Source organism: Pyrgilauda ruficollis, unplaced genomic scaffold (genome assembly GCF_017590135.1).
Source record: "Pyrgilauda ruficollis isolate IOZ18807 unplaced genomic scaffold, ASM1759013v1 scaffold25, whole genome shotgun sequence".
NCBI classification, from domain to species: domain Eukaryota; kingdom Metazoa; phylum Chordata; class Aves; order Passeriformes; family Passeridae; genus Pyrgilauda; species Pyrgilauda ruficollis.
Window position 1 is genome coordinate 16,792,643 of NW_024523822.1, and position 16,653 is coordinate 16,809,295.

General features: G+C 36.4%; 1 protein-coding gene across 1 annotated transcript in view; it reads left to right on the forward strand.

Moving 5' to 3' along the window:
* The window catches only part of COL14A1 (collagen type XIV alpha 1 chain), a 114,018-nt gene that overhangs the window by 73,288 nt on the left and 24,077 nt on the right, over window positions 1–16,653 (forward strand). The window contains exons 30-37 of the mRNA XM_041470570.1: window positions 859–1,023; window positions 2,531–2,569; window positions 2,769–2,907; window positions 5,198–5,340; window positions 6,178–6,287; window positions 7,506–7,664; window positions 11,686–11,763; window positions 12,024–12,110. Coding sequence (XP_041326504.1) covers window positions 859–1,023; window positions 2,531–2,569; window positions 2,769–2,907; window positions 5,198–5,340; window positions 6,178–6,287; window positions 7,506–7,664; window positions 11,686–11,763; window positions 12,024–12,110 — 920 coding nt within the window. The remainder of the gene's footprint in view (window positions 1–858; window positions 1,024–2,530; window positions 2,570–2,768; window positions 2,908–5,197; window positions 5,341–6,177; window positions 6,288–7,505; window positions 7,665–11,685; window positions 11,764–12,023; window positions 12,111–16,653) is intronic.

Here is a 16,653-nt window from a genome sequence, read left to right on the forward strand (position 1 = left end):
ATGAGACAAGGAGATATTGGTATAATGTATTAAGTCAAAGTTTGGTTATGCTTAAAGCTCTGCAGAAGCTGATGAATGCCCCTGGTCCTCTTTAAACTTAAAGATAATGTTGCTTGACTGGGATAAATTTGTGACTGAGCCATGCTAGAACAGTATATCCATTAAGTATATTCAGCCTGATGTAGAGATGTTTTTTCCTTGATCTCTTATGAAAAAGAAAATGTTGAAAAACTTATGGCTCTTTTGTTGCTCCTAAAACATGTAGGGTACAGTTTCCATTTGATTTAAATCCTTTAAGTCAGGCTCATATTTTGAAAAATATTCATGCTAAATATATAGAACAGATGCAACCAGTGCAGTTAAATTGCTGATGAAATGAGGATGCATTTATTTCAGTGTTCACTCATGAGGCAGCAGTGCCTTGAAATAATATATGTACTAACACATGGTACAGAAGAAATCTGTAAAGAACCTGCAGGAAATTAATTTCTCTACTTTGTATTTATTCTGTACTTGATACATGGATATTTTTGTGTAATACAGTATAGCATTAAATTTAAAAAGTATTTAAACATATGCTAAAACTTTAAACTACTGAGTAGTCATATATCTTCAAGAAAACACTTAAGGTTTAACTTTACTAATTAAGCATAAATAGCCAGAAGAAATATTTCACAGAGAATGTTTTACTTTTATTTTAAATTACATAAGTGAATTTTCTTGTGCTATAGGGTAATAATTAAATGTCCAAATTGGTGTTTAATCAGGAAAGGAGTCAGTGCAAATACAGTTGTGTTCATATTGTATTTCCACTCTCAAAATGAATGACTCACAGGAGTGTTCTTTTTTGTTTTACAGGTTTTACCTTTTTTGCTATTGGAGTGGCTGATGCTGATTATTCAGAATTAGTTAATATTGGCAGCAAGCCCAGTGAAAGACATGTCTTCTTCGTGGATGACTTTGATGCCTTTACAAAGATTGAAGATGAGCTGATCACTTTTGTTTGTGAAACTGCATCAGCAAGTTAGCCATTTTGATTTATGTTTGTTTCTAAAATAACTGCTGAATACTGGGGAGATTGTAACTATTCAATTTCTATTAAGACAAATTCTTGATCTTTTTAATATAATTTACTGCTGGCTTTATAATTCTAATGTTATTTCTGCAGAAGATTAAGGAAATGAAGGTTTTGTGACTTCAAAATAATTAATGTTTTTTTCTATAAAGCCAGAATACAGCCACTGGTTGTCAAAAACTCATTTCAGATGTTGTTGACATTTCAGAATCATAAAAGATAATTATATTTTATTTTCTAGGCTACTTTAACCCTCTGTAAGAGTACTGCTAGCTACATTAATTGTTATTCAAGTCACATGGTTAATGTATTAATAGAGATCCAGTCATTGATGTTTTTGTTATGAAAGTAGACGAGTTGTAGCCTAAGCAAAAGCATAAAACATTCCCAAATTCTGAAATCTGTGTGAAAGCCACACTTCCATCTCTTTATGAAAATTAAAGAATAGACATTCCAGAGCAACACTTAATGATGATTGGTCAGTAATTCCTATGTTTTTAGGTGTGTGCCCACAATATATTTCCTTTGTATAAGCCAGGAAGCATGTGAACAGATGTGAACTGTGTGATTGTAAGGAGTCCTTGTGCACAGGGCTGTGAGTTATCGTGAGACTGAATTGTCAGAGCTGGAAGCTAAAATGATATTGCTTGTGAGCCACCAGTTCCGAGATTTTGACCATGAGCTCTACTTTCAATGGTAGAGAGAATGTTAAACATTGACAGTTCTCAACAGTATAATTTATTGGTCACTTGTGCTTGTTTTCTAAGAGTGACCTTCAAATGTGAGGTATCCTGGCGTGCCATTTTTGGTTGATATGCTGCTTTAGGCTTGTTGGTTTCCCGGGGCACCTTTCCTGAAATATATCAGTGACCTTTCTTCCCTGCCTAAAGAAATGTATAAACCAGATTTGCAGTTATTTCAAATGTGAGCACACATCTTAAGGATTATTTTGGTCTCTCTTGCTCATGGAAACTATTGTGGCGTTTAAAAAGGTACAGATAATGTCAGCTGCAGTACTTGAACTTGAGATGGGTTAGCCTGGAGAAGCTCACAGAGAATTAGAGAACACCTGGTTAAATCCCCATATAAGACATACTTTATTTTATGCAACAGGCAATGAATTTGTTGGGGTTTTTTCCAACAAATTTGAAATTGCTGAATAGATTGTGAAGGCAGGTTTATAGGGAGGATTAGACAAATTAATGGACAAGAAATCCATAAAAATATATTATATGAAGCACACAGGGAGCAACCCTTAATATCCTTGCTGCAGCCCTTGGGGATCCTGAGAAGCATTGACAGAATGAAGCAGAAAGTGGCCAGGTTTGCCTGTCCTTCCTACCCAACCTCTCCTTTTGCTGCTTTTGGGGGTAGAGTGCTAAGTTTAAGTGCACGATTGTTCTGACTCAGTGGGACATCTCTTGTATTCTTAAATATATCTTTTTTCCTTTACAGCCTGCCCACTGGTAGTTAAAGATGGCAATAATTTTGCAGGTACAGTATTTTTGTGTTCATTTTTGTTTCCAATTTATGGAATATTTTCATTAAATTATTTTCACAGTATTAGGCAATACATTTCCCTTCATGCTAACAGGCAATGAAACTCTTAGATACAATTGGCATTGTCTTTTTATGTATTCTCTGATGCAGTATTAATTTAAATTAATAAAATATGCCTTTTGATATCTTCCAGGATTTAAAATGATGGAAATGTTTGGTTTGGTTGAAAAAGAGTTTTCAGCTGTGGAAGGGGTTTCCATGGAACCTGGTACATTTAATGTTTTTCCGTGTTACAGACTGCACAAGGATGCTCTGGTATCCCAGCCTACCAAGTATGTATTCACATATAAATACTCAAAAAACACATGAAGATAATTTTCTAGTGCAGGCAATTACTCATTTCAGCTACTAGTATTTTTAAGTCAGAAGAGCAGAGGTGCTAGTGTATATCTGCAATATACTGATGAGTAGGAAAACTGTTTGGTGCTCTGACCCTTCAATCAGTTTAATTCAAAAATAACAATTGTAGGTAAAAGTAGGTAAGCCCACTGGCTATTTTAGTTTTCCCACAAGCCTGTTTCAGGTTTGTGTCTGTGTAACACCTGGCAATTTCATGCAGGCCCATGTCTGGGCAGATTCCAGTCTGCAGCACTTTGTGAAGGGTGCCTCTGGAATGCAGGTTGAAATCTCAGAGAGTTCAGCATGTCCTTGAAGCAAGGGTCAGAATGAGAACTTGCTTCAGCTGCCCTCAGTCACTTCTACTGCAGTCTGTGTCCAGGCATTGGTTACAAGGGAAGATTAATAGCCTTGTGTTGAAGTGAATCTGTGTGAGCCCCATCTAGTGCCCTCCTGGGAGGCAGGACATCTTTCAGTCACAAGGACTGTGCCTTGGGAGGGTTATGGAGGAGGCCATGGAGAATCCCCTGACTGAACTTTTACAGTCATTCCTCAGAGAGGAAGTGATAGAAACCCTGTTTCTTGTGTAAGCAGTGTCTGTGTTCTGTTGGGTTTCTCTCAGTCCAGACCCCCACTTCATTTTAAGCAGCACCAGAGAGAAGCAGTGGCTCTGATGGATTACATGTGGGAAGGTTAACGAAAAATATTCTTTACCTAACATAAATAAGAAAGAAAAACAGTGGGAAATTGAAGGTTTATATTAGGTGTCATCAGAGTATGTGATTGTCCTGTTGTGTCCCAGTTGGAGCTGTACTTCTTGGTGCTGCTTCACATTCTCCTTGTTTTGTTTCTCCCTGGGCCGTGATGAACTGAAATGTTGAGGCATTAACACTTCTCACTTTTTTCCCTTTCTGCTTCTCTCTAATTTGATCTGCTGCCTTTATATGCTATCCTCTAGCTGCCACCCCAGCCCAGTCTTACTGCTTCATTAGACTTTTACTCCTTTTCATGGTTCAGAGAACATCTTTCTCTTGATGATCCACAGGTATGTCTGAAAAATACCACTTGGCTTTGTCACTTCATCTGTGCACTGAATGCCATTCATTTTATTCTCCTTTTTGAGCTTTGTATCCCCAAACCTTGCATTTAACCCACCCTGCTTATTGAATTTGCTTTCATTCTGTACAATGGACACACTGTAAAGGCTTTTTTCTTTTATCTATTGAGTTCCCCTTCTTTCTCTATGGGAAATGGGCAGTGTAACATCACATCTGATAATCTACTGACACTGTGCAGAATATATTGATGATATATCGTGTTAAATCTCTTTTCAGCATGATTCATACTATGTGCCAGAAACACTTAAAAAGGAATGTTTCATATTTGGGGAAAATAAACTGTTTGAATAATTCTTGAGTATTCTTTCAGATCCCCTTACTATGGTTTTAAGGAATCAGACTAATTAACATTTAACATACAGTCAGTTGTCTCAGACACTTGTCCAAATGATTCACTTTGGGATTTGACAACAAAATGTTAAATTCAACTTCAAGTAAGAAATAATGAATTTTTGGAAATTTAACTTTTGAAGGTCCTGATATAAAGAAGATAAAATAAAGTACTTATTTTATATCATAAACTTCCTCTCTCTTCTGCATAAATTGTAGGAAACCAGATTGTATTTCAGTATGTGATCTGTTCTGACTTCACTTTCTTTTGTATTGGCTTTGAAATGTATAAACTCCATTCTCTATATTTTATAAAGCTTCCTATAACAGTCTGCCATTCCTAATTTTAATAAATTTCTAATGGTTTAATGACAAAGGACATGTCTATTGAGACTAGTCTTCCAAGCAGTTTCCATTGTCTCCTAAATCAGACAATTTCTAAGGTCTTTAGAGTGGCTATTGTTTTTTAAAAGCTTTGAATAGAATTAATTTCAGCTTTACTTCCTGACCTCTGATTTGATCTTCAAATAAATAAAAAAAAGTTAAATTTTAAGGTCCATTTTGAAAATTTCAAGGGAGACAATAACTTTTACTTTCTTCATAAACATACTTTCAGAGTTATCAAGTTGAGTAGATTTTATACACACTTATATCGCTTCTCAGTCTTGATTTATAAGTAAATATACAGAGTAATAGAAAGCATGTTGAGTGAAATTCTGATGAGTAAGTCACCAGATTTAATGTTGTTTCAGTTTCAAACACATTATTTCTCTTACAGGTATTTGCATCCTGAAGGTCTCCCTTCTGATTACACCATCACGTTTCTCTTTCGGATTCTGCCGGACACCCCGCAGGAGCCCTTTGCTCTGTGGGAGATTTTAAACGAAGCATATGAACCACTGGTTGGAGTTATTTTAGATAGTATGTGCTTTGTGTTTTATCAGTGATTTTAACTGTACAAATGATTAATTCTGTGTCTAGTTTTATTACTGCCAGTGCTTCAATCTGCTACCAGAACCACCACCTGAATCTGGCAGGGAGTAATCTCTAATGCATGGTTTTTAGATTCAGTTTAACTGAGTTTGATTTGGAGGTAGAGTCAAATTTTGAGTTAACTGCTTTAAACTGGATTCCAAGGATCTATACTAGATGCAATTTGATGTGATGTGAGGTACTCATCTGCTTTTAAGATTTCCAGAGCTTTGAATCTGATCCTGATCAAATCTGTCTTGATATAAGCCAGTGGTAGTGGGAGAATATGTAGAGGAAATGTAGTCTGGTGAAAAGCAGAGTTAGGACCACAGACATGAACTCCTCGTGGCCCTTCATTTCTGTTTCGTTTTACTTTCACAATTGTGAAACAGGGATTATAATTTATGAGGTTTTACTGTTGAGAAGATGAAGCTCCTGTGATACCTGTTCTTGATAGCTGCCAGTTTGTCACCTTGACGTAGGTGGGAATTAGGTATTTAGCCAGCTTGAGGAAGGGTTTTTCTTGTCCAGCTCTCACAGAGAACAAATGAAAGAGTAGAACCAGGTGGACATGGGTGAGGTAGAACTGCTGGTCCATCTTTCCTGTCAAACTGATATATATTTCTCTGATATAACTTGTTACTTCCAGGTCAGTGTGTTGTTTATGAATGTGTTTTACTAACATTTGAGCTGCCATCTTTGGTCTGCTTTGTTAAGTGCAAATTAACTCTTTTAAATATTGTATCAGGACTTTAACACAGAGCTTTTAATTTTGATCTCACACAGATGGTGGAAAAACTCTGACTTTCTTTAACTATGACTACAAAGGAGATTTTCAAACTGTAACATTTGAAGGTCCTGAAATAAGGAAGATATTTTATGGGAGTTTTCATAAGGTTAGTAATGATAATAGGGAAAAAAAAAAAACCACCCTGAATAAAAACTTGTGAGTTTTTAGTGTTTCAAAATCATGTTTCCTGAGGTCAATTACTGCCAAAAAAAGGGTATTTTGCATCACCTACCTTACTGTCATATGTCTCTTTGCAGTATTAGATTAACATTAAACAAATCATAGTTTTTATCATGAAGCTGATGTGTTAAATTTTCATCTCATACTTTTTGCCTGTGTTTTACAGTTCATTTAAAAATACATATCTTGAAAAGTAATTTAGAAATAAATCAGCTTTTCCTTTTAACATTTGGATTGGCAGTGTCACTCAAAATAAAATGTCCAGAAAAAAAATTTGTTTTTTCATCAGTTGTAATTTTAAAATATATTTTAAGAGCTGTGCCACGTTGAACTTTCTTTTGTTATTTGAGAACTTTTAACATTCTTTCTGAAAGCAGGTGAAGCAGAGCTGGGATTGTAGCACCTATTTGTTGTAGAGGGTAATTTTGTCATTGACTTTTTCCTGATGTTTGGATCTTTCCTAAACAAAACAAACAAAAGCCTTGAGAGTTTGCTCAGGACAGGACAGTTGTAGTTAGTCCTCCCTACTGGGAGTGGCTCTGCTGCATCAGTGAGGGACAACAGAGTGTGATCAAGGCAGAAGGAAAGAATTTAGTTGTTGTGCTCTGCTGTCTGTGCTGCATTTCATGTGATTTGATTTTTTTCAGTGTAAAAACATCACTATGACAGCTTTTGCTGTCAATGTATAATTTACAAACTAAATTTTATTGCTTAGTTTTGGCTTTTGCAAGTGGCTGGCTGTAATGGCTGTAATGGTGAAATCCAAAGCTCTGTACAAGCAATGACCACATAAATCAAAGGTTCTGTGGGATCTGAGTGGTAAATGAATATTGTGTAGATCTTCTGTTGGGACAAATTATTATCTATTGAACAGATCTTCTGTTGGGACAATTTCTTTGCAGATGTTCCAGAAGTAGAAAAAAATAAGCCAAATTCATTAAACAGATTACACTCATAGAATAATTCAGGTTGGAAGGGACCTCTAGAGATCATCTGGGTTATTTGCTTTGGAGTGTTCTTTGAGTTCCATTAGCAAACACGGAGTTAGGAGCTCATCTCAAAAAATGCCCCCCTTTTCCCAAAGAAAGAGCACATTTATCTCATATGCTGCTTTGTATGTTAAAGCATCTTCTCTTCTGCTCAGTTGCATGTTGTTATCAGCAAGACCACGGCCAAGATAATTATTGACTGCAAGGAAGTGGATGAGAAGACCATTAATGCAGCAGGGAATATTAGTTCTGATGGCATAGAAGTGCTGGGGAGGATGGTGAGATCCAGGGGACCAAGAGACAATTCTGCTCCGGTGAGTGGAACAGGAACAACTCTTTCTAACACTTAAAATATCCTAAAAATCAAATTTTTGGGAGTTCTGCAGCTAGTTTTAACTTGAAGCCAAATGAATTCATATTTTATATAGTAAAGACCCAGCATTTCAGAAATTCTGCAGAAGCCTCTAGTAATTGTCAACTTGGGCAAAATCTGTTTTTTATTATTTTAATTAATGAAATAATAAGATCATTATTGTTGACATTTTATTCTCAAAAACATATGTATACACAGTTGATACATTCAGATATTACTTGTGTTCCAAAAATAATTACATAGAGTAATATCATGTACAACTCCTTTGACTGGAATTATTTAAACTTTGGTTTTTAAAATTTTTTGTAATTATTCCCCATGTCTGTTACTCTCTCTGATTCTTTGTCTGCCCCTTAATTCACTGTCTGTTCACTAAAAAAATTGAACTGGTTTGGCACAGGCTGTCCCCAAAAGCTCCCATCTTAGTATACCCAGCTCTTTTATAATACAAGACATTTTAAGTGAGAAATGTCTCCCCTCTCCTCCAGTTTAAGTTCTCATTCATTCCTCTGAAATTATTCTCCTAGAAGCAGTAATTTGTTATTCTTTCTGCTTGACAACCAATGCATATCTTTCAGTTTTGTTTTGTTTTGTTTTTTTGGGGGGGGGGTTTGACTTTTTTTGTGCGTAGTAGTGTTTGCTAATTTTCCTTGAACTTTCTTGACCCTAGAATGAGTTTAGCAGAGAATGTGAACCTTGAACCAAGGATTGACTTGAATAGAAATGAGGTTTCAAATATGTATTTACTTGTTAGTATATGAAAATACTCTTGTTTAGTAAAAAATAAGCCCTCAGAATACGTCTCTGTATGAAAAGAAAGAGCTTTTAGGGCCCAAATTGATGGATAATAATTATATGAAGCCTGGAAAGACAATTACACAGAGCAACCTTTGTAGTCACATTCCAATAGAAACAGAAAAAGGCAGACATAGGAAATCAAGGAATTAGAGAAGCCTTTGTAAAGAAGTGGAAAAAAATGTGTCTTTTGTTAGAACCTAGGAATCTATAAAAAAAAAAAACCTTCAGACTGCCCACTCACTGAAAAATTTGATTTTGTTCAAATGAACTGTAAAGCTGATGTAAGATTAGCAATGTGTAGATGAAGATGAAAATTCTATAGTAGGGTTAAGCTGTCTTCTAGTATTACCATATATACCAAATTAGAAACAAATCAAGAAAGCACCCAAATACCATCCTCTGAATCTCCATTCTGCACAATTTATTTATATTCAGCAGTACTTCTTTAAATAGTCACATTTAAGACACAAATGAATTGGTTTCCTACTCCAAAATTTGGAGGATATCAAAGGAATCTAGTAGGAGGCAGGATAGGATTTCTCAGAACAGCTCCTAGATTAGTAGATGTCTTAGTTTTAGACATGCTTATTATATAAAATAAAAGTAAGCAGGCAGTTACTTTGGAGCAAAATTGTAGATGTTTTGTTCTAATTGTATTCACATGGAACAGTTTAACATTCTTGGAATGTTTTTAGTGTATTTTTAAAATAAATCAATAGAAAGCAGTCATTTGAGTTTTGCCAGACATTTCAATTTTGAGGAAATATAATTGTACCAGAGTTTTCTTTCCCATCAACATATACAGTGTGCAATTGTAAAATGAACAGGCAGAGATAGATAGATAGATAGATAGATAGATAGATAGATAGATAGATAGATAGATAGATAGATGGATGGATCAAAAAGGGGATTAGGCTCAAGGTGCCTAACACTCAAGGTGCCTTTTAACACTCCTGAATGAACCATCTCAGGATTGTATTGTAGCCAGAGAAATGAAACCTGACTGGGACCTGCAGCAAGTAATGTTTTCTATTCCTTCAGTGGGATTTAATGAAAAGTCCAACTTTAAAACATTATCTAGAATTCACAGACCTTCTCTTTATTGATGTCTCCTCCTCTTTGAACCTCGTTTGCTTGTGTGTATGTTTACTGTTAATGGTATTGTCTAACGTGGTCTGTTGAGAAATTTGCAGAGCTGTAGCCTCCTGGTTAGATGAGTTTTCCACCTTACTGATTCTGCTTGTGGGGCTGAATATTTAGAAAGCAAAATCACTATGAATGCATAGACTTATGAATAAATGTTTAAGAGTAGCAAAGAAACTTTGTTTTGGGTTTTAGCTTGAGTCAGAGCTACCTACATAATGTTTTTTAAAAAGGCTACTGAGTCATCCAGCATTTGGTTGGTGAATACAGCATTTCAGAAAATGTCTGTTTGCCCTTTAATTTACACCAACATACTTTATTCCTACGGATGTCCAGATTGCCTAGTCCAGACAAAGTGAATACATGTACACACCTTTGTGTATAAATTTTGTCATCCTACCATTGAGCAGGATAACAGAGTAGCTGGGGATGGACTGGGTGATGGAACAAAATGGCAATGCAACTTAACTTCTGAAGCTGAGGTGCTCTCTACAGAACCAGCTCTGGTGTTGCTGCACCCCATTTCTGGGATGTCTGATTTGCTTAACAGCAGTGTCATGCAAATGCCCAGGTTCCTGTGTCCCAGAGCAGGGTGTGCCTGCACTTTTGTCTGCTGCTGCACTAGTGGGGCCTCCTGGAGTTAGGAGCTTCGGGATGTGCAGCAAAGAGGGAGACTGAGTGGCCTCACGTGGAGCCAGCTTCCATTTGACACAGACATGGACACAGACTTCCTGGACTCAGGGTGGGTCTCCATGGAACAAACTGAGAGTCCAGATGCTGCCTTCATGCTGCACTTCAGCTGTCTGAGGTGGTTTGCATGGTGCCAGCTCATTGTGTCTGCAACTGCAGCACAGCAAATCTACAAACCTGCTAATCTGCTGGCAGATGAGGAGAATGTCTATTTATATTAAAGTATGCCTTTATTTAAAATGTAATATTTTACTTTCATAAGAAAAAAAATGAGGCAAAACCAAAGGTGCACATATGTAGTTCATTTTAACAGCTTTAGAAGCAATGCAGTCATAAGAAAATTTTAAAATTAATTCCTCTGTTCTGATCTTAAAATAATGCCACTGAAAATAATGGGAACAAACCCAGCATTCTGTCTCTAGCAGTTCCTCGAATTTTTTAACATGTGGGGTTAATTTAATGGGATGTTCTGTTCCATACCATTCTCTGTTCAGTATGCACATAAACAAGGCATGGACAAAGAATAGAAATAGTAACAGAAGAAAGCATCTCTCTAGACCCCTTTGTTCAGTGAGGGCTGTAAAAGAGATAATTGGTTTTACCATTGAGTCCTTTTTATTATATTGTTTCTGAGTATCTAGCAGCCATTATTTTTAGCATATGTGTGTGTTCTTGCAGATTAAATTCTTGTCCAAACCATGTTCCCAGACCTGTGATGGGAATTTTCTTTTCTGCCCAATGTTGTCACATGGTGGGCAAGCTTTTCCCTATTCTTAAGCTATCATTGCCTGGGGATAATATGGATAAGAGAGGGCATATTCTAAAGTAAAATTAAACTGGAAAAATGAGAAATATTATTTGTGGCTCAGCTCCAGTATAAGTAATAGTCTACAGAAGACCTTGTCCCAGATAAAATCTGAACAGCAGACCAGTGGGTCAAGAAGAATTATTCAGAGAAGCTAAACTCTCTTTTGCCTGACTCTGGATGTCTTTTTTGCTATAAAAAGATACTCAAAGACACCATTGGGCAAAATAAGGAATTTAAGTAAGGAGTGGGGGAAAATTCAACAAATGCATGCAGTATTTAACCTTGAACAGCTCTGCTCAATTAATGTAATGTCTGATAGTTCAGATGAGTTGGTTGGACATGCATTTGGTAGAAGCAGTGGATTTACCATTTCAGTGTGATATTTGTGGCTTGCTGCTCAAAGTCAAAAGCCTTTGTCTAATCTGAGTGCTTGAATCAAGTTGGCTTTGCTTGCTGATGGCTCCATTTTGCACTGATCTTACATCTAACAGTCATATTGTACATCACCCTTGTTTTGAAACAGCTGCAGTTACAGATGTTTGACATTATTTGTGCTACCTCATGGGCCAATCGAGACAAATGCTGTGAACTTCCTGGCTTGGTAAGAAACCTCTTTCAATAACTGCAGAATTTACCTTTTATTTTCTACTTTGTTGAGACAAATGTTTCATTGGAAATGGATGCTTAAAAGTTTTTGAAAAAGCCCATCTGTGCTTGGATTACTTACTTACTATTGAAAGTCAATTAGACGTATTTTTCTAAATTGAGTGGATGCTTTTGAGTACTGTGTCTTAGATTGATAAAATACCTAGCATTTGAAGTTCTGCACATCATTCTTCTTCTATCTTAACGTTTTCATAGAGAGATGAGGAAAATTGCCCTGCCCTTCCTCATGCTTGTTCCTGTTCAGAAGCCAATAAGGGTCCCCTTGGACCCCCTGGACCACCGGTAAGGTTTTATTCAGCTTTGTACTGAACTGTACCCAATAGTCCACCTTTATTTCAATACTGTGAATATACTGCCATTGTATAACTAATAAGGTTAAATTACACTTTCAAGTGCTGGTAAAGAGATAAAATTCCATTCCGTTTATGATGAAGATGCTATGAATTCTGTAAAGAAGGATTATGCTGGAGCAGTTGGGGTGTTCTTTAGACCTGGAACCCTTTTACCTGTCTGTAGCATTAGATACCTCATAGGTAGTGCCATTTATTTTCAAATTTTTAATCACCTCTCTCTGTCTACTCCAGCAGATGTGTATTAAATGTAGCTTGGAGTTTAGATTTCTGAAATGCTCAGTTTACAGAATTCTTATCAATTTAAGATATGGAATATGACAATGCCACTTGTGTCGTATGTGATGAAAGAAGACTTTTCTGTCTTAAAAGCCCTACCTAAGTAAAATATTTATTGGAAAGTAGAACTGGAAGTACAGATTCTTCTGAGAGTTCTTAAAGGCAGATAGGTATCCAAGAACCGTGAAGGGAAGAAATAATGAAATAATCTGCCTTTGTGGAAAGTTGAATTTATTTTTTTTTTTAATTTTCCAGTGAATGATGAAATGTACACTGTTACAACTTTTACATATGCTTAGTGGTGTCATTTTGATGGCACTCATTAAGAGTTTGCTGTGTAGGTGTTAAGTAAGTGTGTGTCTAAATTCCTTATGTGGAACTAGATAGTCTCTTGTAGAAGACAGTTATTTAACTTTCCCTCTGTGTCAGTGTAGTATCTTAGATGGAATAAATCTCCTTTCTCTTTATTGACTTGTGGAAACTCAGACAATTAATTAGCCCAGACACTGGAGATTCAGGCCCACTAAATTTTGAGAGCTCAATCTTGCATCTCAAGGCTGATTTTTATCAATTTAGAAAGGTTCTGTGATTGTCCATTATTGATTTGGTTTGACAAGAATCCTGGCTGGGAGATTTGCTGAATGGTCATAGTTTTTTGTTACAACTAAATAAATATGATTGGTATCTTAGGGCTGCTTGCTCAGTGAGTTTGAGATGAGGCTCTCTTGTGAAAAGTTTGAACTGCATATTTCTTGGCTCATACTGTGTCCTGGATGCTCCAAGGGCATGTTTTTAAAAGAAAGAGCCAGGGAAGAAAGTGAAGGGAAATGTTTTTGGTGTTAAAGTACACAAATTACATGAGATGCATGTTTAACAACTAAATTGACTTGCACATAAGACCTTCAGATAGTAGGTCCTAGCAGACATTAATCCTCCTGATAACTCAGAGGGTGTTCTTTCTGCAAGAACTGTTCTTCAGGCTCTGGTACAAAAAGCTGGAAAGAAATTCAAGAGGAAGTTCACTTAAGAGCTGCATCTTGAGCAAGGAGACATTACTCTGTTCTCCTATTTGAATATAGGTTATTAAATGAGTATGGATTAAAGTTTTAATTCCCACATTTTAGCATCCAATTTCTGTCCTGTAAAAAATGGGATAATTCACATAAAAATGTCACTTAAATGGAGTAGTTTGACCACATTTCACAGTAAAATGAAAAATGTTTGAAAATTATTTGGCTGGAAGGATGTCTATTACTATAGCTCAAAAGATATATGGATCAGGAATTGCTAAGGCTTAACTCAGTAGTAAAATAATGTACTTCTATATATTACATTTAGGATTAATCATGTTTTGAATAGCATAGTGCCAGACAAGAGGAAGCTTAAAAATCAAGCAGAAAAATCACTGCCAAGGCAGGGAAATATGTGATTCTGGAACTCAGCCTGTTGTAAGTGATGCTTTTTTTGTCAGACAGTTAGATGGTAGAGCTGTGAAAAAAAAAATAAAAAAAAATAATAAACTCAGTGTTCATCTGTGTGCCAACCAAAAGTCAGAAAGTCATATGTGCTATGTCTGGTCAGGAGAGCTCCAAGTCATTAAAATGTCATGTGACTTTTCTCCAAGCCAAGGATACTTCTGTTTAAGAGATCAGGATCCTACCATGTAGCCAGTTTTAGACATTAGGCTAAATAATAAAATAAAATTTCAAATAAAATCCAAATAAAATGCTTCCATTTGTTTAGGACAGTAACTCTAGAAAGAATTTTTAACCTTTAAGAAAATGCATCACTTCAGGCAAGACAAAGTGCTGTTTAGAGTTAAGATGATCTGGCAATTTTCATCATGGGATGCTGAAACCCAGTGTTCATCTGTATGCCAACCAAAAGTCAGAAAGTCATATGTGCTATGTCTGGTCAGGAGAGCTCCAAGTCATTAAAATGTCATGTGACTTTTCTCCAAGCCAAGGATACTTCTGTTTAAGAGATCAGGATCCTACCATGTAGCCAGTTTTAGACATTAGGCTAAATAATAAAATAAAATTCCAAATAAAATCCAAATAAAATTCTTCCATTTGTTTAGGACAGTAACTCTAGAAAGAATTTTTAACCTTTAAGAAAATGCATCACTTCAGGCAAGACAAAGTGCTGTTTAGAGTTAAGATGATCTGGCAATTTTCATCATGGGATGCTGTTTTCATGGCTTCATTTTTGGCAGAATTTGATCCTGCTGTCTGAAGTTCCCTACACAAAGTAAAAATGAGATAACATGAAAAACTGATGCCTGCATTTGAAAGGAATGCTGCAGAACTGAAGAAGGTGAAGGAGACAAAATTGTTGAAGGATTGGGGAAGTTTAATTGCCAAAAATAAAAAAGATTTCAGTGCTTCAAAGGTTTTAACTACTAAAAGAAATGAGGAGGTGTCTTGATAAGAGTGGATTAAGACCTATTTCTGGGGGAAAGAAATGGCTTATTCAAAATAAGTTGAAGTTATTCAACTTCAGCTAAGGGAAGGCATAACATTAATTTTTGGCCAGAAAAAAAAAAAATTAAATTAATCACACAGGCTTAGTAGTGCTGGTGAATAATCACCAAAACAAGTTATGGAAAAAATGAGGGGGCCTATTCTGATGTTTTCATCTTAAATAAATATTCTTCTGGAAATTGTGCTTTTCCCAAGCAAGATTCAGAATATGGACAAGTGTACCAACTTCAGCATGAATCTGAAAGCACATCATTTAATGGCTCAGCATCAGGCTATTTCTAAGCATATATTCTTAGTAAAAATGCAATCTATTTATGAGAACAAAATGGGGGAAAAAAAGTGATTGTGTTTATGTTAAAAAGTTGCAGTTATTGCGCTGAGGAATTTTTTTATCTCAGAGTTAGGAGTAAGGCAGAGGAAGGAGAACAGCAGATTGGAATGCAGAAATATGAGTATCTGGAATTTTGCAACTGGCAATTGGAACTTGGTTCCATGGAGAGCATGGGATGAGATTTTAGGGTTAGAGCTGGCCGTGGTGGAATGAGTTGTGGCCATAGAGATGTGGGATGCAAGAGAGAAGTCTGAGGGAGTTGGGAGAGGTAGTGGAAAATTGTTCTGTGATCACACATGTGAAGACCATGTCATGACACCTTCATTGAAGGGCAACAGTACTCTGGGATTTCCAGGCATTTCTGTTATTTCTCCTATTTAAAGTCTCGTGGATGCTGCATATAAGCACATTTTCTATTCTATTCTTGTTTAATTTAACTTCTGTTATTTTTGTAAGCACATATTGTAGCCCCTAAGAGTTCTATTCAGCTATGGTGTCTAGTTGTACAAGGTCCTTTCTGAGTACAATGGTAGGCAGAATACCTGTAAAGCTCATATTCCAAGAGATTAGGAATATACTCAGATGAGAAAAGAGGGAAATTTATGTTAAAAAAAGTTATTTATGCTGTCCTAGAACAGAAAGCACATGTAGATGTTGCTGCAAAACACATTTATGGCAGCCATCCACAGATATATGGTACTCCAGTGTCTCAGATGATACTAATAAAAAAAGAAAAAATTGATTAATAAATGATGAGCAGATGTTGGCATTGTTGAAGAAAGCAAAAGAGAGAAAAATGTCCAAAAGAGTATTTTACCTAAGAATAGCTCCAAATTAAACCATGTTTTAGGTCTAGTAGGCTCTGGAGTTGTCCTTGCTGAAAACTATCCCTAAGTCATTAGAATCACAGAATTATAGAACTGTTTATGTTGGAAAAGACCTTCAAGATGATTGAGTCCAGCCATTAACCCAGTACTGCCAAGTCTGTCACTAAACCACATCCCCAAGTGCCACATGTACATGTTTTTTAAACACCTCTGGGATGGTGACTCCACCATGTCCCTGGGCAGCTCGTTCTAAAGCTTGACAACCCTTTCTGTGAAGGAACTTTCCATAATATCCAATGGAAACCTCCCACAGTTCAACCTGAGGCCACTTCCTCTCATCCTGTCACGTCCAGGCCAGGGTGCCATTGGCCTTTCTGGGAACTCAGCCTTTAACAATGTGATTTTGGTGGGAACAGACAGATGTGCAGGAGGTTTCAGCAACTGGAAGGGAACCCATGACCACATTTCCATCCATATCATAGCTTTCAGTGTTATTTTGATTCTTACGTAGTGTGCATTCTTGGCTCTAAGAAGCAGTCACATCTGTGTTTAAAT